General features: G+C 46.4%; 1 protein-coding gene across 1 annotated transcript in view; it reads right to left on the minus strand.

The window, feature by feature from the left end:
- BLK (BLK proto-oncogene, Src family tyrosine kinase) overlaps positions 1–13481 on the minus strand; it is a 44531-nt gene that overhangs the window by 10305 nt on the left and 20745 nt on the right. Inside the window, exons 5-7 of the mRNA XM_008631027.2 lie at positions 7229–7322; positions 6177–6275; positions 5043–5146 (exon numbers count right to left, since the gene is read on the minus strand). Of these exons, the coding sequence (XP_008629249.1) occupies positions 5043–5146; positions 6177–6275; positions 7229–7322 (297 nt within the window). The remainder of the gene's footprint in view (positions 1–5042; positions 5147–6176; positions 6276–7228; positions 7323–13481) is intronic.

Consider the following 13481-nt stretch of genomic DNA (forward strand, 5'->3'; position numbering starts at 1 on the left):
TATTCCCTCTGTGAGAATCTAACCCAAGGTTGGTTTTCAGTGCACAAAAGCATCACTAGATGTTGCTGCAGAGCAGAACTTCCAGCCTGTGTCAGTGTGACTCAACGAAGCTCAGCAGTGGGGTTTTTTCCCTTCGTCTGGATCCTATTTCTGGAGTGAGTTGCTACAAGCCCGCTGGGCTTTTCTAAGTCTAATATGTCACCTGGGCTGATAAACTGCCCATTTTGATGTTTTTTAATGAAAAGACAAGGCTGTACATGCTTAAAAGTGTGTGTCTGTTCATGCAGGATCATAAAAAGAAGCAGGGCCATCCACAGCAACTCTGAAACCCCAATCCTGCATGTGAGGGGAAAATTTATTAACATAAAATCCTCACTGGCTGGTGTTTCTCCATCCCAGCATCAGCGGTTTTCCTTACACTGTGCCTGAAAACCATTTGCATTTATAAAAGGCAGCAAAAAACCCCACCTCTGGGGATATTTGCTCTGTTGAAGTGATCATAAATCTTTACAAGTGGAGTTTGGAAGAGCCTAAAGCTTTTCCAAGTGACAGCAATCATTTTGAGGGGACTCCCTTCCTGCAGAGATCAGATCTGGCAGTGTAAAGTTCATGGAAAAACCTGGTGGTTTGAATGCAGGGCCAGGGAACCTCAAATTTGACATGGTGGTCTCCTCAGCAGAGGAAGCTTTTCTGATTCTCTTTCCTTCACCTTGAATGTCAGGCAGAAGACAGATTGAGAAGCCCTTTTGGTTTGATCAGTCTTGCAGCTGAACAACTGAGAAACAGCCCTGAAACATCTCCAACAGGGCAACAAAACCACAAGAGAAGGCAAAGGAACGGCTCCTCTGGCTCCTCTGTGGTACCCATGTGGCCCTAAGTTCCAAAATAATGATAATAAACATCAAGGCCAAAGGTTGGGCTTGAGAATCTTAAGGGATCGTTTTCAAGCTAAATGATTCTGTGAGGAAGAATATGACAATGATGACAACACCTATATGTCATTATTATTACTATTACTATTACTGCTATTATTAACTTCCACTATTGCTGTTGAGGGTGATGATGTTGTTTTAATTTCAAAGAGACTGAAATATTGCGCAGGCCAGGCTGCAGCCCAAGAGAGTTGGGCTCACATGGCACAAGACCAAGAGGGTGCTTGGCATGCCTGGGACACGGCTTAGGGTTTGCGTGTTACAAATTTTTACAGGGCAAGGCCTGCTCGAGGAAGGAGCTAAATGTGGTGTGAAGGCCAAACAACCCTGGGGAAGGAAATCCAGGAACTGATGATGAACATGTCTGCCAGGGAGCGTCTGGGGGCTGAGAGTCAGCAGGGAAGAGGAGACCTGCCCTGTTTGCCAGTGTGGTTGCACCCAAAATGCTTCCTCTCCCGCAGGATCTCCTTTCCAGGCCCCACCAACCCTCTAAACTCTCCTGCACCTTTCAGAGACAGGGCCAATCTCTGGCCTACTACCTGTGTTAATTTTTACCCTATGATTAAGCTAATGACTGAATTTCACCCCCAGCCACAGTTAATTTGCTGCAGGGAGTGTGGTGGAGCTTCCCTGTCATTCTCCATGGCCGGTTACTGTTCCCTTGGGAGTTGCTGTGCAGAGGCAAAGCACCAAGGCTGGAAAGATTCAGTTCTTCCTTTGCAAAATCATGGAATGGTTTGGGTTGGAAGGGTCCTTAAATTTCATCTTGTTCCAGCCCCTGCCATTGAGAGAGACACCTTCCACTAAACCAACTTGTTCCAAGCCCCATCCAACCTGGTCCCTGCTCCCAGTGACAGCAGCAAACGAAGATCATTACGTGGACTCCTAATTCCCCCTGACGATATATCCACGATAGACAAAAGGAATTCTTGCTCCTCAGCCACAAGGGGCATTCACCTGTCCTGCAGTCCTGCACCACATCCCCGCACAGACCTGGGTAAAGAATCTGGAGTACAAAATTTATGGAACAATCTCTTCATCAAAATGTTGACCAGCCCTGTCACAGCATCCCAGGGCAGTGGTGGAGTCCCCATCCCCAGCAGGGTTTAAAAGCCATGTGGAGGTGGCACCTGGGGACATGGTTTAGTCCATTTCTTGGTCCTCTAGCTCTCAACAGCCCCTTAAATTCTTCCCGATGGGAAGCGCAGGAGCTCGGCTGGATGCAGAGGCTGAGCTCAGTGAGGTCCCTCCTGCCAGGAGCAGAGATGCAGGAATCCTGCCGGGAGCCAGGAGCCTGTGGCTCAGCACAGCTGGGAGATTGTGTTCCTGCAGCTTTTGGAATGATTATTACTTCAGGGGGACTTTGTTTATTTGCAGCAGCTTCAGCAAGGACAGTGCTTCGCCGATGATTTCACTGCCGGCCTGCTTCCCACACTGTCCCCATATTCCCATCTTCCCAGGATGCTGGATGTGCCTTTCATGAACTCTGAGAAATGTTGGCTCTGAAGATTTGCAGAGTTTCTGCACCTCAAACCATGAGGCAAATGAGATTCTGCTCAGGATGGGCTGGAAATAGGTGCTGCTCTTAGTCAGGGTGCAGAACCCATCCTGCTGTGCCTGAGACATCCCAGTATGAGACAACCACCTCCCAGTTTAAGTCACTAATGGGGATTACCTCAGCCCAGTGCTTGTCCCTGATGGTCAAATTTTGCTGGTGATGTGCAAAGTGAATGAAAACACTCGTCATGGGGAAGGAAAACGGGAAAAAACAGTGGGGCTCTAAGGGCAGGGTTAACTCCATGTCCGCTGCTCTGGACATCTCTTGGTGGGCCACAGGATGCTTTACATCAGGGAATTCAGCTTCATGGCACATTTGGAGATGCAGGGCTTTGTCTTTTCCCCTTCTCTTTAGGGAGGAGGAAGCTGTGGCTAAGATGGATCAAATGTGGTCATTCAGGCAGCCCAAAGCACGGGGTGCTCAGGTAGCAGCTGGGCACACAGGATGATTCAGAGGATGAGGTGTTTGAAGGAAGAACACCCATATTTTATACCAAATATCAGAAAAGGCACAAGGCAGGGACACATTTCAGAGCAGAACCCAATCTATGAGCATTTGGGGCTCACATGGGGCTTCTACAGAGTGGAACCCACCACACCTGCTAATGCAGAATATCCCACACCTCGTTCTTCTTGACAGCAGAGACAGGGCATTAAGGATCTGGTGATTTCTCCTTGGATTTCAGGACTCCACCTCTGCTCAAGCCCTGTGTGACCAAGAACCACCCAAACTCCAGATAATTGCAGAAGTTGGGGACAATTGTCCTGCACAAGTGTAGAGAAAGGTCTGATCCCATGCAGGTGTGGTATCTAGAGATGTCACAAAGACCAGGACCACGTGTGGACAGAGCTTCAGACACAGCATGTGAGTATTTGGTCTGTGTTGCTCCCTGCCCTTCCTGGGTGTGACAAACAATCACACCAGTTCCCCAAATATCCCAGCAAACAAAGGGAGAGTGGGAATGGGATAAACAGAAGAGCAGCATGTGTTGACAAGTCCCAACCCAGCCTGATCATTGCAAAGGCACCGCAAAGGTAGCAGGGAAAACCAGATACAGCAGAAAAAGTGACTCATAAAGTGAAATGCTTAGGAACAAATCTTTTAAATGTTTCCTGAACTAAAACTTCTGAAAGCTGCAAATCCCTAAAAATTCTGAAAGCTGCTCCTGCTTGCCATCAGCTCAGCAGGGATGTGGGGAAGTGAGCCCCGGCACGGGGCAGAGGGGGGAATTCAAAGTAGGGTGCTAAAGTCTGACACAGCCGCACTGCCTGAGGGCTGAGGGAGACAGATACAGGAGGATGAGATTCCAGCTGCTGCATCCAGAGCCTGGCACTATTTAATTTTCTCTGGAAATGGTGGAAGGAGTGCTTCCATGGTGGAAGGAACAGATGCTGCCTTGGAGACCTCCCTTGTGAGCAGGAGAAAAAGGAGATAGGAAAAGAAGAAGGAGAAGCTACAGAAGGCAAAGCCAGGTGTAGGATGGAGGATCCAAACTGTCTGTTCCCTCTCTTACTGTTTGGCCTGGGCCTTTGGAAGTGTTTGGGAAACTAGTCAAGGAAAAAAAAGAAGGTTCCATATGATTTCAGATGGATGCTCCAACTCTCTACCGATCGAGTCATGGTTGGACACCATGATCTCAGAGGTTTTCCAACGTCAACAATTCCTTGATTCTACTGGGAAGACACAAAGCACCTTTTTTCCATGTTTCAAGGAAAGACTCCTGCATCCATTTGAAAGGAAATGAACCAAATGACAACAAGACTGATGAAACCGGATCCTGATCTGCTCCAAGGATTTGGTTCAGAGCAGAACCATGGGATCACCATGAGCATCATTTCCTCCATGCTGTAAACATGATGGCCCAGAGGAAACAAGGAGGAAAATGTAGGAAAGAAACAATATGGAATTCCCATGGGACAACCTAAACTTTCTTCCAGACTCTGTGAATTAATAGCACAGAGAAAAGAAATTGAAATTACATGGTTAAATATTATGGTTAATAACTATACCCAGTGCCCAAGAGGAGTGGCCACAATGCTGTGCCCTTTCCATCCTCATTGGATCATTTCTTCAAAAGTCATGTTCATATGGATAGAAAGTGGATGAAATCCATCTATCCTGCTCCAGTCAGTCTCCTTCCAAAAGTTCTGGTTTGTATGAATTCCCCTTGCTACCAGAAAAAACATATTTCCCCTGGGAAAATAACTTTTTCCAAATTTCTGCAAGTTTCTGTTGAAGATGGGAGAAACACTCCTTCAAGACTGCATAGAAATACTCCAAAAAAGCAGAGACATTTCCTTGGGAAGAAAAGGGAAAGAAAATGGAAAATAAAACCCCATACCTGTTTTAGGAAATCTGCTTATTTGTGCTCCTGTGTCTCTGCCATGAACTCCAGTGGAAGAGCCACCCTTACCACAGACAGAACTGCAGATCTCAGTGGCATCACCAGCAAATCTTTGCCCTCCAAGCCCCCAGCTCGCTCCTAGAGCCCTGCTGAAGGTTTTCCAAGTCTGGACAAAAACGAGGAGTTACCTTTGCTCCACAGATCTCACCTTTGGTGCTTTCACTCTCCCGGATGAGGAAAGAGCCAACTTTGTTCCCAGAAGACAACAGCAGCCGTTCAGCATCTTTTCTGCTCAGAGTTCTAAAATACCACCTGAGAGAGAGAAAAGGCAAAATCATGGCTGGAAAAGGAAAAACTCTAAAAAAATGGAATTCTTTCCAGTTAGTTCTCTCTTTTATCATTACACTGGGAAACTGAGGGTTGTTTTTATCACCAAATAGTTTTTTATCTGCTGGAAAGTGGCAGTAACAGACTGTTTTGGGTAGATTAACACCAGATTTGGGTCACTTCGGGCTTGTTTCACAGCCTGGAAATCCAGACAGCACAAGGAGTAGATGGGATGTGCAGGATCCCATACACAGGAGAAGTTCTGGGTTTGGATACAAAGAGCTTTTATGTCTCAGCCACATTTCTGTGCGCTGCTAAATATTTGCTGAACTCAGTGACGGTTGTGTCCCTCCGAGAGAGATTGAAAGCAGGACTGATCATTTAGGGCTGAATGCCACAGAGGAGGATAACTCATGGAAAAAAATTCTCCTTCTGTTTGTATTATAGGCAAAATAAACTCTTTTGACTCCAGTCTTTCATTCCATCTTCCTTGCAGGGAGGCTGCATCTGGGCTCGTTAAAAAAGCAGCACTGTGGGTCTGGGCACTGGCACTCAGTTTTCCTGTTAAACTGTTGGTGTGGCCCTTGGCACATCCAAGACCTGGATCAGTGCACCCCATCCAGAGATTCCCAGTTTACACATGGATACCCTTTGGAGGGTGAAGAGGTTTAACACCATTTGTGTGGGTGGACTGGCCCAGTGGGACCAGAGGATGGTCCCTGGCAGTGCCACCATAACCCTTCTGTTGTCCCCCCCAAATCCTTGTTTTCCACAGTGGGTGGGACAAGAACCTTTGCCCACTTCCCCATAACCACCTCATCCTCCCTTTCCACCCCAATATGATGCTTAAAAATTTGTCCTGAGCTTTTGGGCGGCGTTGTTTGGGATGAGGAAAGACCTCCTGCCATCCAGCCCAGCATTGACATCTTCCTGCCATCAATAAAGCTCATCCTGGAGCTTGTTGAGATCCAGGGCACTGCACTCGTGTTCACCACTCAAAAGCTTTCCCACTTACTTTTCCTCTTCCAAACTGTCCACTTGTGCCACAAAGTTACTGGGGATGTATCCTTTCTTCCCAGTGCTGAGGGACTTTGCCAGCCACCAGTCCCCCTCGCTGCAAAGGGAGCAGAGGAAAAGGTGTGAGTGCCCAGAGGGGGTTTTGTGACAAGCTGAGGCTGTGAGGACGTGGACTGTGGGGTTTGAGCACTGCAGATGGACTCGGATTCCTTCATCCACTCTGCAGCTCCCTCTGGATTCCCTAGGATGGAAATCAGGTGTTTGGTGTTTCAGGGACTTGCGGAGGTGTCAGGCTCTTTCCATGAATGCTGAGCGACCACAGACCCAAACCTTTGCCACACACCTCAAGTGAGAGAAGGGGAATCTGGGTCATGGGGTTTATTTTGTCTCTTGAACAGGGGCGTTGAGAGTCTTTTTTGCTCCTTCCTTTGCCTTCCGGACACCCCACCTTACTGTCCCACTGATGACTGAGCCACCAGCCGTGACCCAAAGCCATCCCTATGCAGGGGTTCTCCATCTCCCTGTCCCACAGGTCCCAGTCTACGCAGTCTGGGTGAGAAATGTCACCTCTTGAGGCCCCCTCACAGAGCAGCCAAAGACTGAGCAGCCCTACAGGGTCTGGGGCCCCCAAGCCCACCTATGCCCTGTTATGGACTGTGCCTCTTCTGTGGTGAGTTTGAGAAGTTGAAATGAAACCTCACAAGTCTCTGGCTCAGTTCTGTCCTTTCCTCTGACTACACCCAACCCACATCCTTTGCAGAAGCACAATCAGCACAAACAGGACAGGAGCTGTTTTTTTCTCTTGTTGTTATTTATGCTACTTCTGCACCCACAGGCCCCAAGGTCCCAGTACCACTCAGGCAGGGACAATACCCAGCCCAGAGTATCTGTGACCCATGGAAGTGTCACCGTGCAGAGAGAAGAGGGCACCCACAGCCAAGGCACAGGCTTAGCTCTGGTCAGCTGCAAAGTGGTGGCTGACCCCAAGGTCCCCTTTCCCAGCCTCCCCATGCTCCTCATTGAACTTCCTTCCGGCAGCAGGTCACTTACTTGGAGAGGACCTGGAGTTTCTCCCCCTTGACCAGCTCCAGGTCACGGTCACTTGAGGCAGGAAAATCGTACAGTGCAACCACAAACAAGTGATCTGAAAGAAGAATTAACTCCTTTGAAGCCAGCCTGTTCCCTGAGTGGCTTGATGCACACCTGGGTGTATGGTATGGCATTTCAGCCCCTAAACATGGGGCTCTGTCACCCTCCCACCCCCAAATCCAACCTTTGCACCAACGCAGCTTTCCTGCTCACCCCAACCTCTGCTCAGGGATTAACACTGATTCAACAAAGCGTTTCCTGTGCATGTATTTTTAAACACTGCAGAACCATTCCCCATTCACAAAACTCAGAGTGTCAACAAAAAAAAGGGGGTTGTGTGGAATTAGAGGGGTCATAAATAACCTGTCAGAGTTCAGCCTGAGTTTTACACTGTGGTAAATGAAAACTGCCCTAGCAACCTTTCCCAAGGTGGCCGTGGAATTTGACTCGAAATTATGAGTTTTTTAATTGAAAAAAAATATAAAGTCATTTCAGTTTCCATTGTTTGAGGCCTTTTCTAGGATTTAGCTCTCCCTGGGCTTGTGGTCTGTGGCCTGTGCACTGGGCTCATCCGGTATCTTGCCATCCCTCCCTCTTGCACACAATTCCTTGCAGATCATAGAATGAAGCATAGAATGGTTTGGGTTGGAAGGGACCTTCAAGATTATCTTGTCCCCCCCCCCTGCCATGGGCAGGGACATTTTCCATTAACCCATTTTCCACTGTCACACACTGTTCCAAGCCATATCCAACCTGGCCTTGGACACTCCCAGTGGCGGGGGGGGCCCCGGGCACCCTGTGCCAGAGTCTCACCACCCTCACAGAGAACAATTTCTTCTTCACGTCTAACACAAACCTGCCCTGTGCCAGTTTAAAACTGCTGACCCTTGTCCTGTCAATATCTGCCCATATAAAAAGTCCCTCTCTCTCCTTTTTATGAGCCTTGTCCACGTGCCACAATCCTCTGACACAGCCCGGGGCAGATCCTTGTGGGCTGGGGCTGAACCTCTTGGTTTGCACACCCGAGAGGTGCTGAGGTTGCTCTCGGGGAAGTGGTGCAACCCTTCCCCTGTGCTCTGCACACTTGGAGCTGCTGAAGCAGAAAGGAGCAGCTATTTTGGGCCAGATCTAACTTTATAAAAAAGATCAGCACAAGCACAGGACCACAGAAATCCAACCATAACACCGTGGTGAAAAAGAAAAGGAAAGGAGGAGGAGAGAAAGAAGAAGGAGAAGGAGAAGAAGGAGAAGGAGAAGGAGAAGGACAAAAAGGAGAAGGAGGATGATGATGATGAGGAGGTGAAGAAGAAAAGAAGAAGAAGGAGAAGCAGAAGATTGAGAATAAGGAGAAAGAGAAAAAGAAAAATAGAATAAAAATAAAACTAAAATTTAAAGCAAAAAGAAAAGAAAAAAATAATAATAAAAGAAAAAGAAAAAGAAAAAGAAAAAGAAAAAGAAAAAGAAAAAGAAAAAGAAAAAGAAAAAGAAAAAGAAAAAGAAAAAGAAAAAGAAAAAGAAAAAGAAAAAGAAAAAGAAAAAGAAAAAGAAAAAGAAAAAGAAAAAGAAAAAGAAAAAGAAAAAGAAAAAGAAAAAGAAAAAGAAAAAGAAAAAGAAAAAGAAAAAGAAAAAGAAAAAGAAAAAGAAAAAGAAAAAGAAAAAGAAAAAGAAAAAGAAAAAGAAAAAGAAAAAGAAAAAGAAAAAGAAAAAGAAAAAGAAAAAGAAAAAGAAAAAGAAAAAGAAAAAGAAAAAGAAAAAGAAAAAGAAAAAGAAAAAGAAAAAGAAAAAGAAAAAGAAAAAGAAAAAGAAAAAGAAAAAGAAAAAGAAAAAGAAAAAGAAAAAAGAAAAAAGAAAAAAAGAAAAAGGAAAAAGAAAAAGAAAAAGAAAAAGAAAAAAAGAAAAAGAGAAGAAAAAGAAAAAGAAGAAAAAGACAGAATGGGAACTGTGCTGCAGCAAGGCTTCAGCTTGTGCTCAGCCTAATTAATGCACTGAGAGCGATGGACAGCCTATTATTAGCATTTTTCAAAACAGCCTGTCAAGCCACTGTCTCTGGGTGACCTTTTCAAATAATGCCACCAGCCAGAGAGCCAGACTGGCCCTTTGTCACGGCAAGATAACAGTGTCTCTGGGGCAGCTTGGGTTCGTGTCTGTGCAAGGCCGGCTGCTGCTCCAGTGGCAATTTGTAAGGGAGGAGAAAGGGTGAGCGTGGGAGGAAAGGCAGCTTTGGAAAGCAGAGCCCTGAGCAGCTCCCTTCAGGCTTTTCAGAAGGAAATAAGAGATCCATGAGAGGTTCCAGCAGAGTCTCTCTCCCAGGATGGGGAAAGGATGATCAGTCACAAGGGAGAATGCTTTGAAGTCTGAAAATAGCTGGCACGGTTGGGGGCTTCCCCCTGAGGCAGCTCGAATTAGCAATGCACCCAAACTCTGTCTGCCTCCTTGAGAAAGTTGTTATCACACATCTGCTCTGACATGAAAGGGTTTGGGGCATGTGCTTCCTGCGAGGTGTCCACAACCAGCCTGCGATCCACACACACCCTCCTGGTCCTCTTGAAAGGGAAATAATGCAGTGATCACACTTGTGCTTGGAAAAATAGGAGCAAATGTGTAAATATCTTCAAGCCCAGAGTGGCTGTGTACTCCAGAAAATGAAGATGGAGTTTTGGTGTGGAAGGAACTGACGTAAGTGAAAATAAATGAAATTAAAAAGAGCAAACACAGCAAGGACAAAAAGGGTTTGTATGCTGAAAAAAAACTTTATCACCTCTTATCCCAAAATAGGCGCTGAGAACACTGCACACTAAAAATGAGCCAGAAGTAAAGCTCTCTCTGCCCAAGCCAGCAGGAGCTGCCATGCCAGGATGAAAGGGGCTTTCCCTGTCTCTGAGTCCATCACCCCACAAGAAACACATGGCTGACACTGCCTTGGCCTGTTTGATCCACTCAGGCCATGAGAGGCTCCGCAGCGGAGAAGCCGTTGGGTCTGCGAGGAGCGACTGCTCTGCAGATAAAGCTGCCAGCCCCGGGACTTTGTTTGGGAGCCAAACACATCCTGCCTCAGAGCTGCTGTCAGGAAAGTCTGATACCAGCAGGGTTTGCAGAGGTTGAGGGCCAGCGTGGTGGCTCAATAGGAATGATTCAACCAGTCCTCCCACCACTGGCCTGTCTCAAATGGAAGGTCTCTGCAACCGTCTTGTGGCGGTGAAGCTGGGCTGAGACTGTGCCAGGGTGCCCCAGAGGATCATCCATTGGTTTAGAGCCCTTTTAGGATGGCCATGGTGTAAGTGACACCTTGCAGGACACGTTGGCCAGCTGGGTGCACTGAGCTATGAGTTACTGCTGCTGGAAATGTGGTCAGCTTTCTGTCTCAGCCTGGCATGGCCTGGTTGGAATCACTGAATCAGTGAAGCTGGAAAAGACCTCTAAGGTCATCAAGTCCAACCACTCCCCCAGCACTGCCAAGGCCACCCCTAAACCATGTCCCCAAGTGCCACATCCACATGGCTTTTAAATCCTTCCAGGGATGGTGATTCCATTGCTTGGGCAGCCTGTTCTGAAGATTCATAACCCTTTCTGTGAAAAAAATTTTCCTAATATCCAATTTAACCCTCCCCTGGTGCAACTTGAAACCTTCTCTTCCTGTCCTTTCACTTTTTACCCGGGAGAAGAGCCCAACCCCTATCTAGCTACAGTCTGTCCCCTCCTGTCAGGGAGTTGTGCAGAGCCACAAGGTCCCCCCTGAGCCTCCTTTGCTCCAGCCTGAGCCCCTTTCCCAGCTCCCTCAGCTGCTCCTCCTCAGATGTGCTCCAGATCAAAGTAAACATTTTTGATGAGAAATTTCAATTTCTCACTGAAAACTCAGCCTTTTCAGTAGAAATAACCCTTCCTTTTCCCACTTCTGCTCAAACCTACATTTCTGACACAATTCCTTTCAAACACAAAACCATATCGGGAGCAATAAAAAATGACCAAGAATTTCAGCATTAACTTTGAGATGACGCAAAAGAGCTCAAGTTCCAGAGCATGATGAGCTTCCACCCCCTGAAATTCAGTCCCATTCAGCAAAATTCAAGTGAAGAGGTGGGAGAAGTTGTGGTTCCTCATCAGAAGGAAGGACCTCGCAGAGAGTTCAACTCCTTGTGTTGTTGCAGGTTATTAAAATGCCTGAGAACAGGCACCCAAAACAATCAATTCTTTCCATCAGTGGGATTTAAATCCAGCTGTGAGCAGCTGGCAGGGCAAGGGCAGGGGTCATTCTCCCTATTTTCTATGTCTTATCCATCCAAGGCAAGCGAACAGCAGCTCTAACATGGGTTGGGTTTGGGGCCCACCATGGGCCAGGACTTTGCTGTGCCAGGGGCTTTGGCGGTTCAGAATTAAAATTTTGACTCCACAGAGACCTAAAACCAGCCTTAAAAACTTTGTGATTGCTCAGGGAACAATGTTAAAATGAATGGGAGACTCACACTGTGGAAGAACCACCTCCAGTGAAAAAAAGGATCGGTAGTGCCACGTGCACCACGTTGAATCCAGTTTTGCACTCCTTGCCTGGCTTTGTGTTACTTCCATGAGGATAAATAATGTCAGGAGCCGCTAGGCTTTTGTTAAAAATGAATGAATAAATAAATAAATAAATTCTGAGACAGGGGTGTGAAAGCTGGAAAGTGTGAAACAATTTCAACAACTCGAGATCAGAAAAAACCCAAACATTCAAAATGCAAGGAGAGCAAAAAAACGCCCATGAAAATTAAAAAAAAAAAAACAAGGGGAAAAAAAGGGTTGATTTTACATTACATGCCACACTTCCACAGCCAATAATTTTCCCTGATTGAATTTTAAGTGCTCCCACAGGATTTAATTCATCTCTTTGAATTTTTTTTATATGAAGTGATTGCCTGGATTTTGTGCTTTCTCTTTCGATTCACTTGAATTGCTGTCATTTAGGAGAAGATCTCTGGTATCTCAAATACCTTTCATGGTTCTTATCAGCCCATTTTACCACAAAGGGCACAGTCAGATGTACCATCATTTCAGGAAATTCAGACACTGGCAGAGAAAAATAGGAAGTTTCCCAGACTGTCAGTGTGAATATTCTTCCAGAACTGGAACTGAATCTAATGAACAAAATTATTTTTGAGAGCTGAAAATGGCTAATACGGTACTTAATCCATTTTTTAGCATCTTTCCACTTCTGCCTTTGGGCATGAAGGAGAAGTAAAATCTGCCTCCCTGATCACAATTTCTGCTGTGACTCTGACCAGGGTGAAAAAACCCTGTGATAAAAATCCTGTGAAAAACTGTCACTCTCTGCTCAGCTGGGGAGGTAGGAGAGCATGGCCACTTGGAATTGTGCCATGAAAACAATTCTGCAAAAGAAAACGTGGTTTCTGGAAAAGTGGTATTTCCATGAAAACACACCCCAGCTCATGTGGCTGAGGAACTTCACCTCCCACAGATTTGATCTCCATAACAAACACCGAATTTGAAGAAAATGTTGGCCTTGCAGGGGTTCCCGTGCTTGGACCATGGCAGGCGCCCTCCATCATCATCCACAAGATCTAAGAAGACCTAATGCTGTCATTCCACCCACCCCATTTATTCACCACCCCTTTTTTCTTCCCTCATGCCCTGTCTCCCCTAATCCTACGTTTCCATCCACGTGAAGAACTTTCATGTGTTGCTGACTGCTTTCCTCCAAGCTTCTTCTATTTTTTCCCCCTCTTCTAATTATCTCTCTCTCTGTCCTTAATCTGCAGAACTTCTTTGATAAGAATACACACGAGCTGCTGCTGAAGGCTGGGCAGAAGGAGCAGAGGGTTCCCTGCTAAAAGACACCATCTGTGATCCGCAGATAATTGCAGGGGTGGATGAAGCCAACGGCCCATCTCCAGGCAGGGGCTCTGTGTATCCTTATTTTGTGCTCTTCCCTTTCTTCTCCTTCTCTTTGTAGCCTCTCTGGGCTCTCTGATGCCTGTGATTTCCTCTGAAATTTTCAGCTGGCTGCATAAAGCATCCATGACTTGTCACGCTGCAGACAGGGCAGAGCAATCTCACGCAGCTCCAGTCTCAGACCTCCCTTTGCTCCACCAATCACAGAATTGGAAGCGACCTTAAAGATCACCTGCTTCCAAAGGAGAGGGAGTGATTTTCCCTCTTGGTTTCTTTGATGAGCAGGGGAAAGTTGGCAGCTGCAAAGACTTGGTGATGTAAACTGAGTTTT

The sequence above is a fragment of the Corvus brachyrhynchos genome, unplaced genomic scaffold (assembly GCF_000691975.1).
Source record: "Corvus brachyrhynchos isolate BGI_N302 unplaced genomic scaffold, ASM69197v1 scaffold203, whole genome shotgun sequence".
Lineage (NCBI taxonomy): Eukaryota > Metazoa > Chordata > Aves > Passeriformes > Corvidae > Corvus > Corvus brachyrhynchos.